Source organism: Callithrix jacchus, chromosome 16 (genome assembly GCF_049354715.1).
Source record: "Callithrix jacchus isolate 240 chromosome 16, calJac240_pri, whole genome shotgun sequence".
NCBI lineage: Eukaryota > Metazoa > Chordata > Mammalia > Primates > Cebidae > Callithrix > Callithrix jacchus.
This window is the reverse complement of record NC_133517.1, coordinates 56,669,186-56,695,363: the sequence shown is the minus strand read 5'-3', so window position 1 is coordinate 56,695,363 and position 26,178 is coordinate 56,669,186. Positions and strand designations below refer to the sequence as shown.

General features: G+C 36.6%; 1 protein-coding gene across 49 annotated transcripts in view; it reads right to left on the bottom strand.

The window, feature by feature from the left end:
* PTK2 (protein tyrosine kinase 2) overlaps window positions 1-26,178 on the bottom strand; it is a 360,020-nt gene that overhangs the window by 184,026 nt on the left and 149,816 nt on the right. For 44 of the 49 annotated variants that reach the window (XM_035276524.3, XM_035276540.3, XM_078353054.1 and 41 more), the window contains 3 exons: window positions 17,430-17,509; window positions 17,089-17,151; window positions 987-1,041 (listed from right to left, as the gene is read on the bottom strand). In XM_035276524.3, coding sequence (XP_035132415.1) covers window positions 987-1,041; window positions 17,089-17,151; window positions 17,430-17,509 — 198 coding nt within the window. The remainder of the gene's footprint in view (window positions 1-986; window positions 1,042-17,088; window positions 17,152-17,429; window positions 17,510-26,178) is intronic. The other 5 variants (XM_078353088.1, XM_078353086.1, XM_078353087.1 and 2 more) reach the window with 1 other exon arrangement.

The following is a 26,178-nucleotide window of genomic DNA, read 5'->3' as shown; positions in this document are numbered from 1 at the left end:
CATGACATTGACAGTTCTCTCTCTTTTGGTCTTTCTAAGATTTAATCCTCATATTAATCCCATGTGTTAGAAACGGGTTTTATCCCCATTTTATAAATGTGTAAACTGAAAATAAAAAAAGATGAAATAATTTATCCAAAGTTAGCTATGTTTTTCTCATAACATACATCTTATCCTGCTGGGCCTCAGTTGATAGGAGGTAGAACATGATCTCTGTAGTAATAAAAAGTCAGAGCAGTAACAGCTACTGTTGCTATGTGATAGGTACTATGGTAAGTAATGTATTGACTAACCTGTTCAATATTCACATCAACCCTATAAAATACTATTTTCTTCATTAAGAAACAACCCCCAAGACCCTGAGTCTAGAAAATGGCAGAGCTCAATTGAGCCAGACCCTGTCTTAACCCTAAAGTCTGTGTCCCCTGCTCTGCTTGAAAATCTTGATGTATACTCTGGATCAGCTGGGGGAATGACACTTCAGAGTCCTCCACCCCATTTCAAGGTGCTCTCCATGCTGGATAAGGGAAGGATAAGAACTGAGGCTCTTCCAAAGCTACTAATGTGAGGAAGCATCCAAAGGGATTAAACAAAAGACAATATCTTCAAAATGCACTGACATCTGGGTGCATGCACACAATATTAATGATTCCACTATTATTTTATATATTGCTCCTTTTCTTCCGCATGTTAAAATATTTGAGCCTGTAGAGACCTAGATGACAGGAATAACTGTGCACATAACTTTTTCAGTTTTGTGCTTAGCTGAGTATCAAATACAAGAAGTGAAACCATGTATTATGAGAGAAAGCTATACTAAAAACCTATTTGCCATTAATGTGACTAGAATAAATGTCAGCTTAAATCATGTATTTTACATGTAAGGAAGGAAACTGCATCTTACTTTCCCAAAAGCAATTTACTATTGGGGAAAAGGTACTGGCATAATTTTGTTATTTTATTATGATAAAGGAGACTCTAATTACCTTGACAGAATCCAGTAAACTCTTAGGAAAAAATCGCTTTAAACCAACATCTTTTCTGAAATATAAAAAAAAGCATATTAACAAATAACACCACTGAATCAATTAATATAATGACAAACTTGCAAGAACATAAAAGCATTGTAAATTATTTATCCTTCCATATATTATTTAGGAAGGAAACAAATATAATAAAGCTCTGATTTACCAGTATATTCACAGAAAGGATGGGACAAATCATTTTCTAGATATGTACAAAAACATGAATACAAGTTGGTTTAAATAGAAATCCTTTTGGTTTTTTTCTTTTTTCAACCCTTATTGTTGAAAACCCTTTAAAAATATTCCCTTTGTGAATTATAAAATTTAATATTATAATTTTATGATTTAATATTAATATGTGTAAAATATTAAAAAACTGTCTTTTTCAGATATTGCCTGAAGGTTTTCCTTATAAACATCAGTTTCAACTGGGTAATACTGTACTTGTAGAGAAAATAAGCTAGACTGATTAATAAATGATTCAGGATATACCTTAGAAGTTACAGAAATAAATCCTTTAGGTTTATCCCAAAAGTTGACTATTTTTAAAAATAGGCTTTTTTGATTAAGAGACTCATTCACTTATCTCAGTTTCACATTAGAAAAAGCCCAGAAATTTATGTGATTTGCCCTAGGTCAAAAAGGTGAATGTATGGAAATGCTGGAAATCGCAGCAATGTTCTTTAAGTCAGGCAAAAAAATTAAGTTATTAGTATCAAGAACCTCAACGTTCAGGCCAAGAAAATAGATTGGAAAGAATGGCTGATTCTTTTCCTCGTACTTTAGTTAGCAACTTACTCAGGTGTTTTGGCCAGTAGGTGTCACTAGTGTGCTAGTAATATGAAATAATGTCTGCCAACATTAAGAAACATCAGGAGACACATAATAAAAGGATCAAGGAGAAAAGGAAAATACAGGTATCTTTTCAGAATCACATAAGGAAACAATAAATTAAAGTATCCAGAAACAGGGATGACATCTTCATCTGTAACTGTAAATTGGCTGGCGTTATAAACAAAACCATAGACATCATGTCAGTTCATTTCGTTAATACTATATCCAAACATTTTAAATCTCTTATTCTATAATCTAACTACTAGTAGTACCTAAACCAATAAACTCCTCCTCTGCTACATTCAAAACTGGTCTCAGTTCTAATTCTTTCTTATTCTATTATTACGTTCATTACATCCTCTAATTCTCTCTCAGCTTCTGTGATATATTACTTCCTTGTTTTACCCATCAGTTAATTCATATACTAGTCTTCCACTTCTGTCTTTAGTCGCTTCTGTTTGTAACTTCCCTTCACAGAAGCATCATTATCTATTTTGACAGCTGGATATAAAGGGGAAAGAGAACACAAGTTCTTCCTCTTCATTTTGCCTCTTAAAAACACAGGTTCTTTGCATTTTAAGGATTGTGATGCCAATCACTACTGGGAAGTAGCAAAAGTAGTACACAAAAGACAGACACTCTGGAAATCTACAAGGCAATATTCTTGAGCATTTCTGCCTCTGTCTACATTTTCAGGTCACTATTCCATAATTGCAAGCACTTATTTTCATATCAGAGAGTTTTGGTTTTTGTTTTGAGACGGAGTCTTGCTCTGTCACCCAGGCTAGAGTGCAGCTCACTGCAACCTCTGCCTCCCAGGCCTCAAGGGATTCTCAGGCTCAGCCTCCCAAGTAGCTGGGATTATAGGCCCGTGCTACCATGCCTGGCTATTTTGTGTATTTTTTTAGTAGAGATAGGATCTCACCATGTTGCCCAGGTGGGCCTTGAACTCCTGACCTTAAGGGATCTGCCTGCCTTAGCATCCCAAAGTGTTGGGATTACAGGTGTAAGCCACTGGGCCTGGCCTCAGAATTTTAAATTTGAAACTTGGCTCTGCCGTTGGGTGGATTTGCTATTAACATCTATGAAGCTCTACTTGTAAAATGGGGGATGTGAAGTCCTACTACCACACAGTGGTGCCGAGGTTAAGTAAGACAGTTTATGAAGTTCCTGGAATGTGAGGGGGGCAGTTTCTGTTCTGCCACAATGCCTCAGAAATCACGCTGTCTGGACAGCTTCTGGTTCACATGCCCTGTGTCTCACTGCTTAATACAGAGGGAGGCATGGCCTGAGCTGAGGTTTGCTGGTGGACAGTAGAGGCAGTGAGGAGCAATGAGATTCAGGGGCTACTGTGGAAAAAGAGGCAATGGGAATGAGTGACTGGACATGAGGTGTGAGGAAATGCTGAAGCCACACACCGAGAAGAGGAACGTGGGTGGGCACTAACAGTTCTGTTGTATACATACGAGGCTGGGCAAGGTGTACATGCATGCCCTTCTAGTAGGGATTTTAAGAAGGCAACTGGGCATGTCAATATTTGGTTGAGGGAAAGACCAGGGTAGAAAATGTCCTCTCCCCCACTGTGTGGCTGTCAACTGCTATTAGTCAACCCAGTTACACAACTATTTTTCTCAGAGCCAGGCAGAACTAAAGAACTTACCATAGTCATTGCTGTCACAAATAAGAAAATTAAAGATAAACCAAAAGTTGTTGTATGTTTGAAGAAAAATAAAGCATTTTTTTTAAATAAAGACGAATACTAGGTATTGCTTTTACTTCAAAGGCAAAGACAACTCCATTAAAAAAAAAAAAAACCTTAAGACCAATACTTAGCATATATACAGTTGAGGTTTTCTTAAACTTCTTTTAAGTAATAAGAATTTGTAACATTTGTCTGTATGTGAGAAATTTTTTGATACCTGGCAGTTGAGAAAATAGAAATGAGGGCTCAAGTACACAAGATCATGGTAAAATTCTGCAACCCTGCTTTTAACACATTTTAATTTAATCAAGCAGTCAACCTAACTTCAGTTTTGTGATAGAGGACTCTGAGACGCACCTAAGGTACTACATCCAAAGTTTTTAGGGAAAGCTTATTACAGATACCTAAATTTAAAGCCTTAGAAAACCATGCAGGGACTTGTAGCCTGTCCCATTTTTAATATGAGGTCACCTCTCTCCACGAGCTGTGTGTCTGGGACTAGTTTACAACGTGCACTCTAAACTGCAGCAGTTTTGCCTCAAGTGGCATAAAAACCTTCTTTGAGCCCGAACTCTACCCAACTGTCCTGTATGTGAATAAAACAACAAATACAAGTTATACATCATAAACAAAATATAATACTAGCCTTTATCATACAATAATTCCTTATATTAACTTTAAAAAGGTATTTTCTATATGGAGTTAAACTTATGTATTAAAAAACTGGCTCAGATTCCCACATCAGTTCAGAGGAACCTCTTGAGCCTATATACAGATGGCAAGACACTATTAGGTTAGAACTATGTTGTCCAATATGCAGCCACTATTAATATGTAGCTATTTATACTTAAATTAGTTGAATTAAATTAAAAATTCTGTTCCCAGCTGCAATGCTCATCACATTTCCAGTGATAAGCAGTCCCATGTGGCTAGTGGTTACCAAACTAGATGGGCCAGTCGCAGAACAGTTTCATTGTCGTAGAAAGCTGCAATGGGTGGAGCTGGGACAGAGCAATGAATCTAGGACTTCAGGCACCCTGACTCTCTAGGGCTTCGTGCTGTGGGCCCAGAGGCTCCTCAGTAAGGGCAGGGATGGGTGAAATGCATGAACACTGGGGACAGGTGCACAGCTACCATAGAAACAACCACACAAGGTTCCTGCCTTGCTCAGAAAGACTGGGTAAAAGAAGGTATAGAGGGGTGAGTAGACAGTTCTATCATGACAATGCAGAAGGCAGCAGATCTTACAGGAGAGAGCTGTATGTTAAACAAGGAGCCTTTAGTTGGGATTGCCTGTATATATATGCCAGAGAGCTTCTAAGTATTACTCTCCCTACATCTCTCTCAGGACTAGCAAAAAGAGTTTCTGTGATCTATTCGCTAAGATTCAAATTATTTAGATTAAAAGCTACAAAGAAAGAGAGGCTGTATTCCCTTACTTCCTCACTGAGACCTGAATGACATACTAGACACAGAACAGATCCTGGGGTAGAAAAATTACTAATATGTTCCCTTTTCTTAAGTGAGATAATTATATAAACAACTACCTACAACATAGTGTGTGAAAGGTATTACAAGGTTAAGAGTTTAAAACCAATACATTTAGCCATTGAGATGTAAGGTTTTTGTGGCCAATTTTAAACCAGAACTCTCTTAATGTTTAATTGACCTCCATCCTTTAAATGAATGATTTAGAATACTGCTGACTGATGGGGTCTTCTTTCTCTTTCTCAAAATCCCATTCATCACTCCACTGATCCCTGTTGCCATTTACATTTTTGGAAAATCCTTAGAGAGCTCTGCTCTCCCACATTCCATGCATGATGACTGTGTACCTCCTCGTATTCCTCCTTTACAGTGGCCATCCAGAATGGTCCAGGAAAGGAGGCTGTGAAGGAGGGAACTTCCCCACTTGCACCTTCTGACTGCCATCAGCAATTCCCCCTCACTGAGATGAATCCTCTACGATGCCCATCTACTTTCCCAGCCTGTGGTCTTGTCCTGCATGTGTGTATTCATATCCACAAATTCATAACACAGCTGGCTTTTAGAAGTCTCAGATGGGGCTGGGCATGGTGGTTCACGCCTGAAATCCCAGCACTTTGGGAAGCTGAGGTGGGCAGATCACAAGGTCAGGAGTTCAGGACCAGCCTGGCCAATATGGTGAAACCCCATCTCTACTAAAAATACAAAAATTAGCTAGGCATGGTGACGGGCACCTGTAGTCCCAGCTACTAGGAAGGCTGAGGCAGAAGAATCCCTTGAACCCGGGAGGCGGAGGTTGCAGTGAGTTGAGATTGCACCACCGCACTCTAGCATGGGTGAGAGAGTGAGACTGTTAAAAAAAACAAAAGCCTCAGATAGGAATCAACATTCTTTACAAAATAAAAAGAAACTAACCTTATTATAAGCGAATTATTATGTCAAGGATAAATTTATTTCTCTTCTGGCAATATTTCTGAGAAGATTCTGACCTTGTCTGGTGACCCCATTTAATATTTTGTGAATATAATCCCTCAAATATTTAAAGCAAAAATGCAACCAGAACGAACTTCAAATCCCTTGAATATTTAAAGCCCAAGAGAAAACGCAACCAAAACAAACTTAAATATGCATTTTCATGTAGTATCCCTATGTTATTCTTTCTCCAAAACTGTCAGAATTGAGTATATTTAATTGAGAAATAAATAATATGGTGGTATTTTCACCTCTAACTTATATTCAAGCCTTTTTTTTTTAAGAGACAGGGATTCTCTATGTTGGTCAGGCTGGTCTAGAACTCTCGACCTCAAGTGATCCTCCTGCCTCCACCTCCCAAAGTATGCTGGAATTACAGACGTGAACCACCACACCCGGCCTACTCAAGCCTCTTAACAACGTTAAAATTATCTAACTGCAACGGAGATTGCTGTTTCTTAATGACATTCTCCCCTTCATCCTGGGGATGACATTGTCTTTTGGTCAGGTAGAACGCTGCCTTCCTCAGTCTCTTCTGTAGCAAGGTAAGGCCATGCGACTATGTTTTGTCCTATGTCCCTCTAAGGGAAAGTACTAAACAGCAGGTTCGTAAAAACACTGTTATTATTTAATGTTGTTTCATTATAATGTTGATGAGACAAAAAACTGATTCGCAGCTAGGCCACTGTATGGAGTGTGAATGTTCTCCCTGTTGTCTGCGTGGGGTTTCTATGGTTACTCATTTCCTTCCACATCCCAAAGATGTGTATGTTAGGGGAACTGGTGTGTCTGAATTGTCCCAGGATGAGTGAGTATGGGTTGGGGGTGGTGAGTATTCCCTGTGGAGAGAGAATGGCATCCTGGCCCTGGCAGGATAGGGTCCAGCCACTCACGACCTTGAACTGGAATAACTGGGCAAATAATTAACTGGTTTTTAAAAATCAGTCTTTCTTAAATGTATGCTCATATTTATTCCAACATTTAACATTAGAAGGGTTTTGGGTCTCTGTTTAGAAGCTGGTGATATTTTTGTGACCAGAAATATTTCAGAAGAACTTAACTCTTGTTTATATCTATTAGCCTATGGTAAAATTGGTTTCACCTTATGTCATTTCACTTAGAGTTTCCAGGAACCTATTGAGGTTAAGTGAAGATTTACTGTACACATATTTGTGTCCTTGAAGAGAAAGAAAATACCCATCTCTTCCTCCTTCCTGCGCACTAGAATACATATGCTATGGGTAATGTTCAGCAGCCTCTTAGGCCATGAGGTGGCTGTGGATTACAAAATGGTAAAATTAAAGTAGCCTGTAGCCCCAGTGACTGAGAAACACTGATTGTCTATGACTTGTTTTATATGAGAGAGAAATAAACTTCTGTCTCAGTGAGGCAACCATCAATTCTTGCACAAAACTACCGGCATTCCCTGTTTTGATATTTATCACGGGTAGCTAAAGGATACACTTGATTGCTATTGACAAGAAAAATAAAGAAAAAAGTGAAAACAAGAAAGTACAATTATAATTAACCTCAGCTAATCTTAAACCACAAATTTATTCATTCTAGAAATATCTATGGAATGCCTTATAAATGTCAGATACTATATAAAAACTGTATTCCCTGCACAACAGAATGCAGCCCACATTCTCTATAGTGAAGAGAAACAATTACACAAACCACCATAGCAAAATACACTGAATGAAAATGATTTAAAATTTCTAAAAAAGGCAAACCACTTAATAAGGAATCAAGCAGAAGTGAAAAGTTAAATGATTCATTTAAAATAATTTCACGTTATAGTTCTCTAGTTTGAGGAATAATTACTGGTAAGTAAGGGTCTTCCTTCTCTAATGCCATATTAAAAATTCTAATTTTAACACTGTATTGATTTTTCAGTATCGGCAGTGTACTTTTAAATGCTAATGAAAAACATTTTTCTCAAAATATCTGACCTCCTTTGGTAGCTGCCTTCTCTCCTCCTCACGTCGTATTTACAAAAGATGTAAATAAAAGTCTCCTTTACGCTCCAGTTGTTCCCTGTTGTGAGAGCCCACAGGAAGTAATGTACCAGGGACAGGGGCTAAGGGACTTCACTGTCTTATAGTTTTCCTTTGCCTATAAAAGGTACCTTAGTTCTTCCTAGATTGGAAAGACATGAAAAGAAAGACTGATGAACTCTTTAGTTGGTTTAAAGAAAAAAACGGTCAATTTTCGAGGTAATACTTTTCTCACTCTCAGAAACTGTCTTAGTAAGAGTAGTAGTAGCAGCAGTAATAGTACACTTCAAAATAGTTATTTATGGCCGAGTGTGGTGGCTCACACCTGTAATCCCAGAACTTTGGGAGGCCAAGGCGAGTGGATCACTTGAGGTAAGGTGTTTGAGACCAGCCTGGCCAATGTGGTGAAACCCATCTCTACCAAAAATACAAAAATTAGCTGGGTGTGGTGGTACACACCTGTAATCCCAACTACTTGGGTGGCTGAGGAGAATCACTTTAACCTTGGAGGCAGAGGTTGCAGTGAGCTGAGATCACACCACTGCACCCCACCCTGGGTGACAGAGCGAGACTGTCTTAAAAAGAAAAAGTTATTTAGAAATATAGTGAAGTTGAAGGGGCATTCTGCATTAGGCTGTAAACAACTGAGTTTGACTTTTAAATTCCTGCTGAAATCTAATTAAAAAAAAGTATGGGAATTATTTCATGAGTTTTCTTATTAGAAAGGAAAAAGAGAACCATGAAATGATCTAACAAGGAACAAGCAGTATTTTGCATTTATGTATAATTCTTTTCTGTAGCGAAGAAATAACATAAATTTCTAAATGGCTCCAAGTAACTAGCAAAAACCAATAGGAAAAAGCAACGTCAATGCTCTCCTTGAGGTATGAGGGCCACTAGGGTCCCCAATTGCTCCGGTGGCAGGAAAGCCATGGTATGCTTGCAAAACCCTGCACATCCTCTCAGCCAGGCCACTCCTCAAGCACTGGCATCAGCCTTTACAATGGCCGCAATGAAAGACAGGACCAAGTGCGATACTATTAAGATCTTTATTGAAAAAATATAACTATATTACTGGGCAGGTGTGGTGGCTCATACCTATAATCCCAGCACACTGGGAGGCTAAAAGTAGAAAGATGGCTTGACCAGCATCTGTTAAGCTACCTTTCAAGAACAAGGGTGAAATTTTTAAAAAGAGAGATTTAAAAACAGAATTTTATCATCAAAAACTAGATATTAAAAACATCTAAATAAAAGAAAAAGGGAAACTAATGTCAGAAAAATAGATTGAGCTAAAATGAAGAATGTTTAGGCAATAGAGTGATAAATATGCAGGTTTCTAGAATGTTCCCAGCACACACACAGCATGACAGGCAGAAGGGAAACCGTTTTTGGGTTTCTGTTCCAAGGGTACTTGCAAGATGGGGATGATGAACCTGCTACTTGGGCAATGAGGTTGGACCTTAGGAAGGTGGAAGTGGCATCATTCCCTGGCTCTTGTCAGAAACCACAGCAGTGGAAATGAAGTCCCCGGAGCTCAGCTTACCTAGTCTGGGACCATGAGTCACTGATTCAAGCCACTTTGGTGGCCTGGGTGAGAGTCAGAGTAACAGGAGATTGAGTCACCCAGTACCTCAAGGTTATTGTCAAATACAAAACAGAAAAACAGCTACACATAAAACACTTGAATAAATGGCACAAACACCACAGATGGGCATACAAGAGGTTACCAAGTATGAAGAAGCAGATCACATCACCTGAAACAGAATGTCTAGAAATGAAAAATATAAGTGGTAGAATAAAAAAAAAAGTGAACAAGGTATGGCATAAAGATACTACTTAAGAGAATTAAAGAATTGAAGACAAATCCAAAGAAAAATTCCTCTCCCCAAAAATCAGAGAATCCAGAGAGACAGAGAAAGGGAGATAGAAAATACAAAAAATGTAAAAGAGAGCAAAGACCAGAAAAATATCTAGTTGATTATTAAAGAGATAGTGGCATACATTTTCCAGATGGAAAACATGCATCTACAGAATTGAGAAGTATGTCTTATTCCAACTGGATTTATAAAAAGAAATCTAAGCACAAGACATGAATAAAACTGGAAAAGACTAAAAGTAGAAAAAAGATCCTAAAAAAGAAACAGTGGCCACAAAGAAATGTCAACAGATATTTCTAGTCATAACAGAGTATGTTTACAATGTTGAGAAAAACCAATGAGCTGAAAAATATATTTGGAATAAAAGGAAAAGCATACCAGAAGGATTGTCTGAGATACAAAAATGGTTGTTACCGTTGTTTTAAGCAGGGTCTTGCTCTGTTGCCCAGGCTGGAGTGCAGTGGCATGATCACAGCTCACCGCAGCCACAACAACCTGAGCTCAAGCAGTCCTCCAGCCTCAGCCTCCTGACTAGGTGGGAACACAGTTGCATGCCACCAGGCCTGGCTAATGTTTAAAATTAAGTGTAGAAATGAGGTCTCACTATGTTACCCATGCTGGTCAAGCCATCTTCCCACATTGGCCTCCTACTGCGCTGGGATTTTATAGGTATGAGCCACTGCACCTAGCCCAATAAAGGATGTTTAAGAAATAAAATGATATGGCCAGGTGCGGTGGCTTTAAGAAATAAAATATGGCCAGATGCGAGGTCTCCTGACCTTGTGATCCGCCCGCCTCACCCTCCCACAGTGCCTGTAATCCCAGTACTTTGGGAGAGGAGGCGGGCGGATCACGAGGTGAGGAGATCGAAGCCAGCCTGACCAACATGGTGAAACCCTGTCTCTACTAAAAACACAAAAATTAGCCGGGCATGGTGGCCGCACCTGTAATCCCAGCTACTCAGGGGGCTGAGGCAGGAGAATTGCTTGAAACCAGGGGTTGGAAGTTACAATGAGCTGAGATCTCACCACTGCACTACAGCCTGGGCAACAGAGCAAGACTCTGTGTCAAAAAAAAAAAAAAAAAAAAGAGTAGGGAAAGAAAGCCAAAAATAATAACTGTATAAAATAATAATAATGTCTAATATTTGGAGTTTGAATTTTGAAAAGATATAACTCAAGTAACAGGAAAAATGATGTGTAAGTTGGAAGATGAGGAGAGTTAAGGTGTTTCAAGGTCCTTGTATTGTTTAAGAGAAGGTTAGATAAGTTTAAAATCTGGAGTTGGTTAAGTTAATATAGAAGGTTAAATATAAGGGTAACTAATGAAGGAGTAAAGATGTTTATAAATTTCCAACTAATTACAGTAGAAAATATGGAATAAGAATACCAACTAAGAAATAAACAGCACATGTACCCTCACACACTTTATTTCTAGGACACTAGAAATAGATAATAAAAGCGAGTCCAATATATCATGCATTCTAAGAAATATAAATGTACTAAACCTATCACTTCAAAGAAACACTTAGCAAACGGGGTTGAAGAAATCCAGCACTGTGACAGTTTTTAAAGACACACCTAAAAAGTAAGGACACAGAGAAGTTGAAAGTAAAAAAGTGGAAAGTATAAACCAGGTCAAGGCTAACCTAAAGAAGGCAAAACAGATTTTAGAACAACAACAAAAATTATCAGGTATAGAGAAGATTACCACATAATGATGCAAGATTCAATTTACCAAGAATTGTTGATATGTTTAAATAAAAGAACCTCAAAATATAAAGGAAAAATTAATAGACTTATAGAAAGAAACTGGCAAAGTCATTATCATAGATGGATATGTTAACAAGCTTGATTAGAAAATGCATTTTTTAAACCACACAAAAACATTTCTAAGAACTGATCACATAAAGCAAATACAATAAAATATGAATAACTGTACCATTCAGGTAACAGACACACAGATGCTCACTGGAAAAGTCTTTCAACTTTTTTGTATATTTGAAACTTTTTCACGATCAAACACTTGGGGAAAATGATCTTATTCTAGGGTCCACAAAGGAGGTCCCCACAGAAGTTGAGAAGCTCTTTTCAGACAGACTATGCTGTCTGACCACACTGCCATTAAGCCAAAAGTTACTTTAAAAAGAAAATATTTTCAAAATCCACGCATTTGAAAATGTAAAAACAGAAATGAATACATAAAAGTTTCAAAACAAACATTTAACAACCTTAAGTGCTGGTATGCCTTTTTAAAAACTGGGTCTTAAAACTCAAAAACCAAAATGAAAATATTATTTTACTACATTAAAGAAAGATAAACTCCTGTATGATGAGAGCCATATATACATAGTTGAAAGACAATGACAAGCTGGAAAAGAAAATACAGAACTAATGTTACAAGGTAGTGTTAACATAACAAAGAATTCTTAAGATTAATAAAGAAAAAACAAACGTATTAGAAAAGCTCATTTAAAACAATTACTTTACAAAAGGAATTAAAAATGGCCACATATGCAAAGAGGTTTAATATTACCAGTAATTAAACTAATATAAATAAAGCAAGCAATCATCTGCTGCCAATCATACAGCTGAAAATGAACAACAGAAAATGGTCCCATGCCTTATATTGTTATTAACCTGAACTGAATGTCCCCTATTACGTGGCTGTCTAAATGTAGTATTAGAAACTCATTGGGTGGACTAGTATACTAATGTTTATTTCTATTTAGTCATACGGAAAGATCTAGTAAACATAAAGTTGAGTAAAAAAAAAAGCAAGATGCATATAGGATCATTCTACTCTTATTAAAACTACGCATTTACGTGCACACAAGTGTTGAAACACAGTTATAAAGATATTTATTAAGACTATGATGGCGGTTAACAGTAAATGAGAGGAGTTGAAGAATTTTTCTTATTTGACAGTGTAGTTTCAATTTTTTCTCTAACTAGAATGTATTACCTTTGAAAACAAATAAAAATCATTTTAAAAGGGGTCAAAATTAAATCAACAGATGAACAATGATATTGTTTCCTATTATTTTTTCTTAATGCTCTAAAGAAACTCTACAGTTTAGTTTTTATCCTGACAGTATCTCCCATGGATAATAACTGTAATTGTAGTCCACATTCACTCAGTGTTGAGTGCAATAGGTATTAAGCTCTTGACATGAATTATCAACTCATGTCAAGAGTTGATACTTAGTATCTTATCTAACTCCTTACAACAATCCCATATATAAGCAGGTATCACCATTATCCCCACTTTACAGATGTTTGGAAGCGGACACCAAGGGCTTACTAATAAAACTTAGCAAACAGAACAGTCAAGGTGGGATCGAACCCAGATATTCTGCTTCAAGAGGTCACTCAATTAATCTACTTATATGAAGATAGGGTACTGAATTCATACAAGTTGTATAACTGTAAAGAATTACTACAGTGGAGCAGAAGCATAGGAATACAGAAAGAGGATACAGCAAAATGAGCAAGATAATATCTCAGAACTATAGGAACCTAGAACTCTACGAACCTAAAGATTCATCTTTAACTATCGTATTTACTTACTTTAAATATCACACATATAAATTAACTAAGATGAAACAGATATTTCCAAACAATAGATCTTTAAACTTCCCACACAATCCTCTAAGAAGGATCTAATTTATAAATTCATGCTGCGCCTAGTTCTTGTTTTTAAAGTAATAATAATCACAAGCCCTTATTGTATAGCAATTCTCATATTCTCCATTTCACTAACTCCGAGAAAAACTAAGGTTTTAAAGGCACTGGTTAATGCCCTAATTTGTCCTCTCCTATTCATCTATTCTCTGATCATCTAAAGTTCTGTACTTTCTAGAAATAAGCCACATTTACACTAACTTAAGTGCAAAATTTGACTCTCGTTTCAAACTTTAACTTAAAATTCCTCTCTCCAAACATACCATTCACTAATTCATGTTGACAGATAATCTGCTTCTTCATTTTCTTTTCTTTTTTTTTTTTTTTTGAGACGGAGTTTCGCTCTTGTTACCCAGGCTGGAGTGCAATGGCGCGATCTCGGCTCACCGCAACCTCCGCCTCCTGGGTTCAGGCAATTCTCCTGCCTCAGCCTCCAAAGTAGCTGGGATTACAGGCACGTGCCACCATGCCCAGCTAATTTTTTGTATTTTTAGTAGAGACAGGGTTTCACCATGTTGACCAGGATGGTCTCGATCTCTTGACCTTGTGATCCACCTGCCTCGGTGGTTGTTAAAAACATGGCAATGCATTATTCATGAAAATTTCTTTCAAGCATCTCTCTTCATGTAACTCTGTATCCTTTTGACAGCATGTCTGGCTCTCTTCGGTCCTTTGTATACCTCTGGTTCTCACACAGACTCTTATCTTTCAGTTACCTTTCATTTTCCTATCTTGGCCTCACACAGAGACAGGGTAGAATACAATTCACATCCTTCTTTTCCCCCAACTACTACACTAGGGTAGGCTTCCATAGTGACCCTAAAAGATGATCACATGTGTTTCTGGAGTTCTCTCCTTGTAACTCAGCCAGGCCATGAACTAGCATTTCTTTCTTGACTTCACGTAACTATTCGCCATCTATTGTACCTTTTTAGATCATTTCTAACTACTTGCTGACCTCAATTCTCCAATCAGGTTTTTTTTTTTTTTTAAGGTAGGCCTTTTATTTTACAATAGTTTTAGATTTACAAAAAGTAACAGAGTATCCTGTAGAGTCCATACCTAGATCTCCCTACTATTAATATATTGCATTACTTTGGTACATTTGTCACAAGTAATAAACTAGTATTGATATATTAAAATTAACAAACTCTGTAATTTACACAGATTTCATCAGTTTTTACCAATCCTTTTTCTGTTCCAAGATCTTATGGAGGACACTGCATTACATATAATCATCATGTTTCTTTAGGCTACTCCTGGATATGTGAGTTTCTCTGACTTCCATTGTTTCCTTCATAACCTTGACAGTTTTGAGGAGTACTGCTTAAGTACTTTGTAAAATGTCTCTCAAGTGGGATTTGTCTGATGTTTTTTCTCATGATTACACTGAGGTTAAAGGTTTTTTTGTTATGATGAAGGCCACAGAGGTAAAGTGCCCTTCTCAACACATTACCTCATGGTTGCACACTATCAACATGATTGATTACTGTCCATGTTGCCTTTGATCAACTGGCCAAGGTCACGCCTGTCAGGTTTCTTCATTCTAACGTTACACTTTTTCCCACATAGCCTTTCCTTATTATACTCTTTAGAAACAAGCCACTAAGTGTAGCTCATATGTTACAAGTGAGTTTTACGCTCCAGCTCCTCTGAGAGAGGGTTATCTATATAAATTATTTGAAATTTTTCTGTAGAGGAAATTTGTTACTGCTCCTTTAAGTATTTATTTATTCAAGTATTCATACTACTATGGACTCACGGATATTTAATTTATGCTTTGGGTTACAATCTAATGCTATGCAACTTAATTTGTTGCTCTAATTGTTCCAGCTTTTGTTACTGGGAACTCTCTCCACTGGCTCATTCATCCTTTGATGCAGGCCCTCATTTTGTTTTTTGAGCACTTCTTTCTGGTACTACAAGCTGCTCTAGGGCTCATTCTTGTATTTTTTCTCGGCTCCTTACAACTGCATTTTTCCAAGGAGCTCTGGTTCCTTTCACTGAAGAATAGTACTAGAAACCAAGATCCAAGCAAAGGGTACCATAAGAGATTTTTATTTTAATGCTGCTGGTATTAGTGATTTTATAACAGATGAAATAAACCAACATTACTCTTTCCCTTTTCATTTTAAAAAACATGAATGTTCCCATAGAACTAAAGATCAACATGCTCTAAATAACTTGTCTTCTTTCCCCTCAAGCACACTTCTTTTCTGTGACTGGTATCCATAGTGGTCCATGACAGAAAACCAAGAGATTCCTTGGGTTCCTCCTGTCCTTGATTCAGCCTCCAGTCACGCAACTGACTCTACTAGCCCCGTCTCCATGGCCACTGCTTCCTTCTGTCTCACAGCCTCATCATTCTCACACGGACAAGAAAAGTGCAACAGCTTCCTGGCTCCCTGCTTCCGTTTTTAATCTTCTTTAATAAAATTCTAATCTCACAAATATGGAATTCTAAATTGTGAATCTCATCATAATTGTCCTGCTTAAAACGATGAGTCAGCAGGCCAAGTCCAGATCCTTTGAAGATAGGTAATGACCTGGCCCCTGTATACATATCCCTCTTTCCCTCCTAAGAATGGTATTCTATCTCCAACCAACTTAAGAGTTTTCTAACCTTTGCCTGATGGCCCATGTTTCTGTGCCTTTGCAAATGCTGATTTATCCTCCTGACTGGCTTCCTGGCTCCCAGGGAACAAATCCCACATAACCACACTTGGTGAAATCGCTCATTCTTTAAGACTTAGGTTAAATAACATCTCCATGCGAAAACACCTCATACATCAAGTATCATTCTTCTGCAAACACCCAACTGATACTTCCATTTTAGTTTCTACCACATTATTTTATAATTTTGCTTACTTGGCTGAGAATCTTCCTTCTAGCAGAATGCTTCCTGGGGGTTAAAATTTTGTATTATTTCTGAATCTCCAGCACTTAGCTATAAAGGACTCAGTGCTCAATTATCTTTTCCTAAATTAATTATGAAAAAAATGAAGTATAGGGCTTCTAGCCTCCCAAGACATAAACTCCAGGTTGGGTTAATTTAATAAAATCTAATGTAACAGTCTAATACACAAATTAATTTCATTATTGGAAAAATTTCTAGTGAGATTTTCTGATACATGAGCAGTAAATCCTGTTATCTCCAATTGCGGAAAACAATCTGTAGTAACTTATACAGAGAATATGAATAATAATTTATAAGCAATTTATAAGCAGCTGTTAAATTCAATATAAATTAGAAAGGAAATATCATCTTGCTATAATTAAATCTACACAGACAAAAGGTGTATTATGTATGTTAACAGGCCATACTAAATATTAGCTTTAAGACATCGATCAACAAATCTAAATGTTTACTAACACAATTAACGTCATGGAGGATTCTGTTCCTCTTCCAGATGAAACAGTGTTTCAGAATCAGTATTTAAGTGAACATAAACTAAGTAATAATTTAAGCTCTGCATATTTGCAGGTATAGCTTAGATGTGTAATACTTACTCTAATACTTCATAGTTAGACTTCTTTTCTAGTGCATTGCCCCGCATCTCCCAGTATGATCGCCTAAAATCAAGAAGACACAAATTTATATGTGTATATATAAGGAATGTTTAAGCTGTTAAATGATTAAAAACTGGGGGAGAGGCATCTGAATAATAAATAAATACTAAGAGCAAAAACTGCAATTACTTTTGCATCAACCTAGTAATTCATAATTTTCTCAAATTTTATTCCGTATTTTACTGATAATCCTTATAAAGAAAAGGTAAATACCTGAAAACTATTCAAAAATAATAAAAAAAACACTGATAAATAAAGGTCTCAATGTATAGTTATCTTACCGTATTTCTAGACAACCCAACTTCAAAGCAATGTCCTGGTCCACTTGATCAGCTATCTCTAACATATAATCACTCTTCACCTATAACAGAAGGAATGGGAAAAACAACAGTTTTAAAAGAAAAATATTATATATATGCATTCAATAAATATTTTCTGAGTACCTTTCATATACTTTATATTGTGTCAGTAATTATGCTAGATGTTAAAGATATAAACATGAGTTATATCAAAAAATAATTAAAGAAACAAAACAGTCTCTTATTAAGAAAATCTCATATAATCTATGACCACTGAAATGGAATATTAAGAAACAATGAATACAGTCTGAATCATAATAACCTTCAGCTGCTCTAAACCCTTCCCATGCTTTCAAAAGTGAAAACAAGGGAAATCTCCATTTCTATGAAAATTTGCAGCAGATTTATTTTCTGACCTCAAACTGCAGTTCCAGCAGCATATTTTGGACTCTAATGAAAAAGCAAAGGAATTACATATTTCAAAAATCCATTTAACTGTACAACTGAGGTGCTTCCATCTAACTATCAATTTTAAGTGATTAATCTGCAAAGTAATACAAACAAAGTCTAAGGTAAAAAGAGAAGACTAATAGAATTCTTTAAATGTCTTCTAAACAATGAATAAACTCAATTTTAGAAGCTGATAGACTGATATCAACACTTTCAAGTACCTGTCCCTGTGAAGACATTTTCAAAGATGAAATGAATAAAATCTCCTTGTAGATTATCCTGAAGAAACTAAAATCGGCAACTGATTTTGATGAAAGAGAGTACCCATTTTGAACCTCACATAAAATGTTATCCACCCCTCCTGCAAAAGGCATCCCATTCTCTTCAGTAGCACACCTGTTACAAAAAACTACCCTTTATTATTATATTATGAATTTTATCAAGGCAAAAATTGGTGGAAATTTGTCTTCTCTCCTGTTCTATAAGTACTTTTATAATACCCTCCATTTTGTCTCATTCCTCAAAGTCGAAAACATTTATTCTGGTCCTTTACATAAAAAATGTCTTGGCCAGGCGTGGTGGCTCACGCCTGTAATCCCAGCACTTTGGGAGGCCGAGGTGGGTGGATCACAAGGTCAAGAGATCGAGACCATCCTGGTCAACATGGTGAAACCCCGTCTCTACTAAAAATACAAAAAATTAGCTGGGCATGGTGGCGCGTGCCTGTAATCCCAGCTACTCAGGAGACTGAGGCAGGAGAACTGCCTGAGCCAAGGAGGCGGAGGTTGCGGTGAGCCGAGATTGCGCCATTGCACTCCAGCCTGGGTAACAAGAGTGAAACCCCATCTCAAAAACAAAAAACAAAAAACAAAACAAAACAAAATGTCTTGACTTCTGCCCTAAAAAAATTTTCAAACATCCTGTTCTTCAATGATTGCCTCTTACCAAGCTAGCTCATTTGTTAAAAGAGTTCCATCCCCAGTTAACTCACCTCTCACTCCACACCAATCTTTATCTACTTCATACTGGATGGTTCCTCATTATGACCGTCCCTGGCAAAGACACCTAACTCCCCTATCTACTGTTATCCCTCTGTTTGAATTGCTTGGTAAATGCAAGCCATGTTGAACTTACCCATTCACCCTCTTCATGCTTAGATGAGTAGCTAGAGAAATTATAGCATAAACTCCACTTTCAATTTATGAAGAAGACAAATCTCAAATGGACAGTTAAAATGGTCTGGAAATTGAACAGTACTTGCCTAGGAAGCTCTACAATCACTGATTTCATATTTCCTCCAGTAAGCTTGCCACATCTCTTTGTTACAGAAAAAAAAGACATCAGACGGGCATACTCTCTTTAACCTGCCAGGAATTTATAACCTGATAGGCATTAAAAAAAAGTGTAAGCATCTACTCATTCTTCTCTCTTAAAGTAGGAAAAATGTTCCCTCACTTAGCTTGGACAACTATGTGCTATTTCTGATCTAAACACCATTCCATCTCAAAATTTTGCTTATTTTCTGCATTAGCATCTAGATCTGGATGCTCGATAAATATTTATTGAATGAATGAGTAGACGAATGAAGAGTCATCAAACTGGAGGGTGGGTACCTCCGTATATAAATTTTCCATCCTTTACAAGGAATAACAGTTTCTACTCCTTCCACATAGCAGGCACTTTAGACTTACCAACTGGAACTGAATTAATCCATTCAATTAAGTAAAAGCCTTAGGTCTAGAACCACCTGTTTAACTACAACTGACTCTTGTTTCTACAAAAGTCTAAATCTAAAAGCTACGTTTTGCATCATAAGTAGGTTTATTATTGAGCCCAAAATAAAGGCAAAAGAATTAAACCAAGATAGGTATTTAGATAGGCAGAAAAATACCATAGCTACTCTGATAAAAACATTCAGTGGCTTTTAGTTGTCTGATGCAGATTTTAGAGGAACTACTGCAGACCACTAATTGCATGTCGAGAAAAATGAACCATTATGAAATTCAATTGATCTTGAAGATTAATTGCCATAATTTTTAAACAAGATTCACAGGTAGAAAAAACAATCAAATGCTATATTTCATAATCAAAACAAAATTCATATTACAAAAATGAAAAAAGCAAATTATAATTTAATAATCTTTGTAAAAAAAAATCTCATTTATGAGAACGTTTTCAAAGTTCTGAGAGTTGTTTTTCCTACAGCTTTGATCTTGATTATCAGAGCCATATGATCACAGCCTGAAATCTATTTGTGGCATGATGTGATCAAAGTATTCTGCAAAGAGTATAGTTCCAAGATAGAATAAGGCATCACCACAGACCCGCGTCCTTACCTCAGACCCCAAAGCAGCTCCTCTGCTGCCAGAGAGAAAGTAAATCCTATTCAGTGTCTCAATGCTCCCTGTTATCTAGGCTCTAGACAGTGTTTTCTCAAGCCACTGAGCATGGTCACATCCTGAGGCTGGGCTTCAAGACTCAGAATTATGTACACAATTGGTTCATTTCACTTAGAAAACACTTCTTGACTACCTCTCTTCCACTAACTCCCATCAGAATTGCTATCATTTGTGAAACCAAATTTATCAAGCATTTAAGTTCCTATAAAGTATATATAATCAGCTCTCTGTCAAGTAGATTTATATGTAATATCTCATTTAATCATCAGAGCATCACTTGAGGTGGGTACTATTATCACCCCCATTTTATAGCCTCAGAAAAAGCCTGAATGATCAAAATGATAGCAGTAGATAATAACTCTACTTCAGGAGTATCTACCAGGTGCCAGTTACTACGCTAAGCATTTTACATATATTTCTAATCTTTACACTAATTTTTCAAGGTGGAGTTTATTAGTCCTGTTACATATAAAGATCAGGAAATTTAACTTTGTGTTAAGCTAGTATTAAATCAGGATTCAAAATCCAGATCTACCAGCCCCTAAAACTCCAGCTTCAGTTTGTACCTACAACTTGTGAACTCTTCCACAGTTCAGTCATTCTCTAACAGAATGAAGACTAATAGGCAGGAACCACCTCTCATATACCCTTGCATCTAGTTCACATTTTCTAATAGAAAGTATTAATCCTAAATTATTCCATAATGTATTGCATATGTCAACTCTATGCTCTGGCTACCACATGAGATTTTGTGTTTCATTTTGGTCTCTTTTGAATATTCTAACACTTACACAAATTTATCAACTGGACCCAAATGTCCTTGATAGCATGCAAAAGAGAATGGAGCAGAGGACAGACAAAGGCAAAACTGACTAGGTTTACTTACTAACTGGGTGACCAAAGGCAAGTAATTTTACTCTCACAGCCTAGCTGACTCTGAGTTTTTGTCAGACTGGGTGAAGTGTTTTTCACAAAAGAAACTCAATGGCAGCTCCAAATCAATACTAACTTAATTTTTCCTTTCCTACTTAAGCTTTAAAAATATACAAATGAACCATTATGGAACCTTAATGAGTTATATACTTTTAAACAATTTAATGTTGTTTAATGAAGTATTTAATGGTTAGGCATTCATTATTTAACAAACGTTTATAAAATGACTATCATGTGCCAGGATATTGTAGTAAATAAAACATACATGAAACTTACACAAAGGTAATGGTAAATTTTCATTTAAAAATAATTACTTTGGATTTTTATTTTTGGATGTTCTATTGAGGACAGACCATAAAGCTATATGACAACAAAGGTTTTCATTCTTTCTTTTTCTTTTTTTCTTGGTGCATTTACAATGGATAAATAACCCCAAATTTTATTAAAGTAAATGAAGGGGACAGGCATGGCTCACACCTGGAATCCCAGCACTTTGGGAAGCCAAGGCAGGTGGATTGCTTCAGCTCAGGAGTTTAAGAAAAGCCTGGCCAACATGGTAAAATCCTATCTCAACTATAAATATAAAAATTAGGCAGGCATGGTGGTGTGCACCTGTAATCCCAGCTACATGGGAGGCTGAGGCAAAAGAAGCACTTGAACCCAGGAGGCACAGGTTACAGTGAGCTGAGATCTTGCCACTGCACTCCGGCCTGGGTGACAAAGCAAGACTCCATCTCGGGAAAAAAAATAAAATAAAATAAATGAAGAATCTATCCTCAATAGAACATCCAAAGACATTAAATTGGGTGGGAGCACATGTGCACATACATCTGTGTGCATGCACACACAATCTGATTTCTCAATCTCCAACAATTTCCTTTATTTCTTGGATTTTTTCCCAGGATATCTTCTAATAAATCTCATCTAAAATTTTTGAGTTATCAGGGCATTAGGATTAAAAGTCAATCCTCACAATTCAATTATTGAAGACAATTAATTGAGCATCTAAAACCCATGCCTTACTCTGTTGTGGACACAATGGTGAAGAAGACAGATTTTCTGTTTCTTCTCACTGAATGCACACTTTGGTAGGTAAAACAGATTAACAACAGTTAAATATAATGTATAAACAACAGATCAGCAGTTGCTAAGGTTAGGGATGGGGCAGTGTGTGACTATAAAGCAACAGGGATTTTCTTTGTGTTCATGGGATAGTTCTGTATCTTGGTTATGACAGTTACAAACATTTGCACCCGTGATAAAACTGCACAGAAATACATACAAACACACTTGAGTGTGTGTAAACATTAGTGAAATCTATATTAGGTTTGCAGTCTAGTTAACACTATTCTGTCAATATCAATTTCCCTATTCCTATAATGTATTATGTCATGATTGAAATAATTACTGGACTCTCTACAACTGTCAAAACTTACTAAACTGCATACTTAAAACTGGTTATTTTATGTAAGTTATATGTCAATAAAACAAATTTTGTATTTTAAAATGTGTGTATGTTGTATGGGAAATGTACAGGTACTATGCACAGGTAAAGGGAAGGCTTTACATAGAATGTACCATTTAAATCAAGAACTTAAGACTAAGCAGAAGTAACCTAATTCCAGGAAAGAAAAGATGACTTATGCAGGAAACTGTTAGCAGCAGGTCTCGGATGTGCAAATCCTTTTCATTCCCAAGAAAGGCATATTTTTAGGGCTAGCCCTTAGCGTGCTGGAAACTAACCCCCTGAAATGTTCTGTCTAATAAGAGCGCTTCTGCATCCCTGAAGATGGCTACAATTTGACTACCAACCAGTGAAAAAACTGAACACCAATTTGAACCAGATAATTTATGCACACACTGTTTTGATAGTAATCACCTGTTTTCTCTATAGGGTCTGGAGCGTGAATAAATGAGGTCAGTCACAGAGGTGTTGTATGTCTATGAGAGATTGACCCTCAACACACACCTTAAACACTCAAGCTCAGGCCAGAGTCTCTGCTTGACAAACTTTTGCATATGATGTCACATTGTTCATTAACCATGAGTGCTTCTCCTTCAATTACCAAAAATATACAAGAATTAAAAAGGGAGAAGAAACGTATACAATTAAATCTTCAAAGCAAAGAGAATACATCTTCTACTAAGACAGAGTTAGACCTATATTACATTTTAGCTTCTGTCTGGAAAAGGGCAGCTGATAATTCCCATACTGAGAATGCCAGGCTTAAACTAAGATTTCCCTATCGGACCTGCAATTTCAAAATGTATCTTAACTGACAGCTATAAGGCCAAAAAAATATACAAGGAAGTCAATTTCTAGTAATACAGTTATCTGAAAACTTAAAATTTTAAAAACTGCAATAAAAATAAAAGAAAGTTGGCCAATAAGAAATAAGTATGCACCTCACATGTTATAGTTTAGATTCTATACCATAGAGTTAGGTTACAGTTCTAGACTCACTATTTTCTTCAACTTCCACTGCAACTCTTTTTGCCAAGTAAACCACTGATAATTTAATGTCATTTAAAAGCTAATGGGTGGACATTCTCATTTTAAGTCTTAAAACATCCGCAGGAGTAAAAAATCACAAACTCACATCAGACCCAGGCATCTTAATAGCTGAACATTTCAACAGTGCTAAAAGATTTCTACACAAGTTCGGCATCCTCAATGCAGATTAATATGACAACTTACTGACTAAACATGGACACTGGCCTTCATACTAACAGCCACCACCATTTGCAAAAGATTGCCAATGAAATATTTATAACTTTAACCAATTAAAGTTGAGAGAGAAAAAATAAATATTATATGGCAAAGAAAAAATTTGGTATCAGGGTAAAACATACTTTTTTGCTTTCCCATGAGTCATTAACTATATTGTCAAAACTCATTTTATAAATTGCTGCTCTACAGTGAACAGTGTTATAACAACATTCTAGTTGAATTTTAGAGTGTACTGATTAATATATTTCAGAATATTCACATACAGGTCAAAACATTTAGTAAATCACTGAGATTTCCACATTGGTAGTCACATTCAGGCCATCTTTTAATAAAAGTATGCGCATCCTTAATAATGATGTCCAACCAGTAATACATGCTCAAACACTCTCAGTGTTTTCCTTACAACCTCACCCAAAATGGGCTTCGATGAATTTTCAAAACATGGAATAATAAAATTATGGCAGTTTACTGTAATCTATTTCCCTTCCTCTCTTCTTTTCATGGGATAGGAGTGGTGGTAGAAATAATCTAAACATAACAATTGCATTACTACCTGGCTAAACCATTTAAAATATACATACATACATTTTATATATATATGTATTTTTAGAAACTGGGTCTTGCTCTGTCACCCAGCCTAAAGTGCAGTGGCACAACCATGGCTCACCGTAGCCCAAACTCAAGCACAAGTGGTCTGTCCTTCAGCCTCAGCTTTGCAAAGGGCTGAGATTACAGGTAGAGCCACCGTGCCTGGCCCCATTAAAAATATCGATTCATCTACAAAGAAATTAAAACAGAGAACACTAAGGAGTATGTTCACTATGTGCCAGACATTTCTAAGTGCTTTGATATGCTCTTTCACTGAAGACTCACAACAATCCTCTGTGCCATTTTCTAGATTTAAGAAACAAAACAAACAAAAAAACCCCAGAAAACCTAAGATCAGTTAAGAAAATGAACAGACAAGCCACAGACTCAGAGAAAATATCAGAAAAACATAACATGACAAAGGACCACGATCCAAGGTATATGAAAAGTCCTACATGTTAAAATCAGAGAGACAGAAAGTAGAATGCTGGTTGCCCAGGGGCTGCAAGGAGGACAACTAGGAAAATACTGACTATAGACTTTCAGTTTTATAAAATGAAGAGTTACAGGTAACGTAAGAGTCACTGGGAAACATCCCAGAGGGATTCAGATTATTCTGGTGAGAAGTATTTAAGAAAACTCAGTAAACATATACTTAATATTTATGTATTTAAATTATGTATAAATCAAAAGAACCAAAAACTGCAATTAAATATTGAATTCTAGGTTAATGATACTCATGTTAAAGTTTGCTGACACTTGAAACTTACTTTGAAATGTACCAAAATTTAAGATGGATTGATAAAGGAATGGAGAGAAAAAAAAAAAGTTATGTGATGAAGCATATCTAAGTGGTGGGTACACTGGTGTTCATTATAAAATTATTTTTAACATGAAAGTACATTTGAAGTTTCATAATACAATGTCACAGAAAAAGTAAAACTTTGAGGTACAAAGAAATAATTTCCCCACAGTTAAAGTTAAGCCACTGATCAAAGTGATCACACTCAGCCATGAAGCTTGTTAACTAACACCAGAGTAAGTCCCCACATATTGACCTTTATCTTCTTAAATACTATTAGAACAGTGATAATGACATTTTTTGCAACCTGGATCTGAACTCTGTCAACCCTTTGCACTTCACTTTCTCTGGCTTCTCAGTGCCTTCACAATCAAGGTCAGATGACTGAAAAGGGCATCTCAAGCCACCCCTTACTGTCTCAACTCTCTCTCACCCTGCCCTCCAGTCACAGGCTTTTTATCAGCTGCTTGAATCACCAAGCTTCCTTCTACAAGGGGGCTTTGTATGGAATGCAAGTATAGAAAGGCAATTAAGCGTCATAACAATTCAATGACTTAGGATTCCAACCATGTTGCTACAGGGACCTGCTATATAAACCAGAACCAGATTCTGGATGCATTATAACAATTATTCTTACATTACTAAGGTCACAAGAAGGTAAAGGAAAATGGGGCAGAGGGATGAAATAAAAACAAATACAAACTAAGATCCTGGTAGAAGCCATGGGCTGTAAGATACAGGAACAGAGGATATGTATGCTCTCAGCTGACTGAGGACTGACCACTGCTCCTTATTTCCCAAAAATGAGAGAGCTTTTCTTGAGAGCCA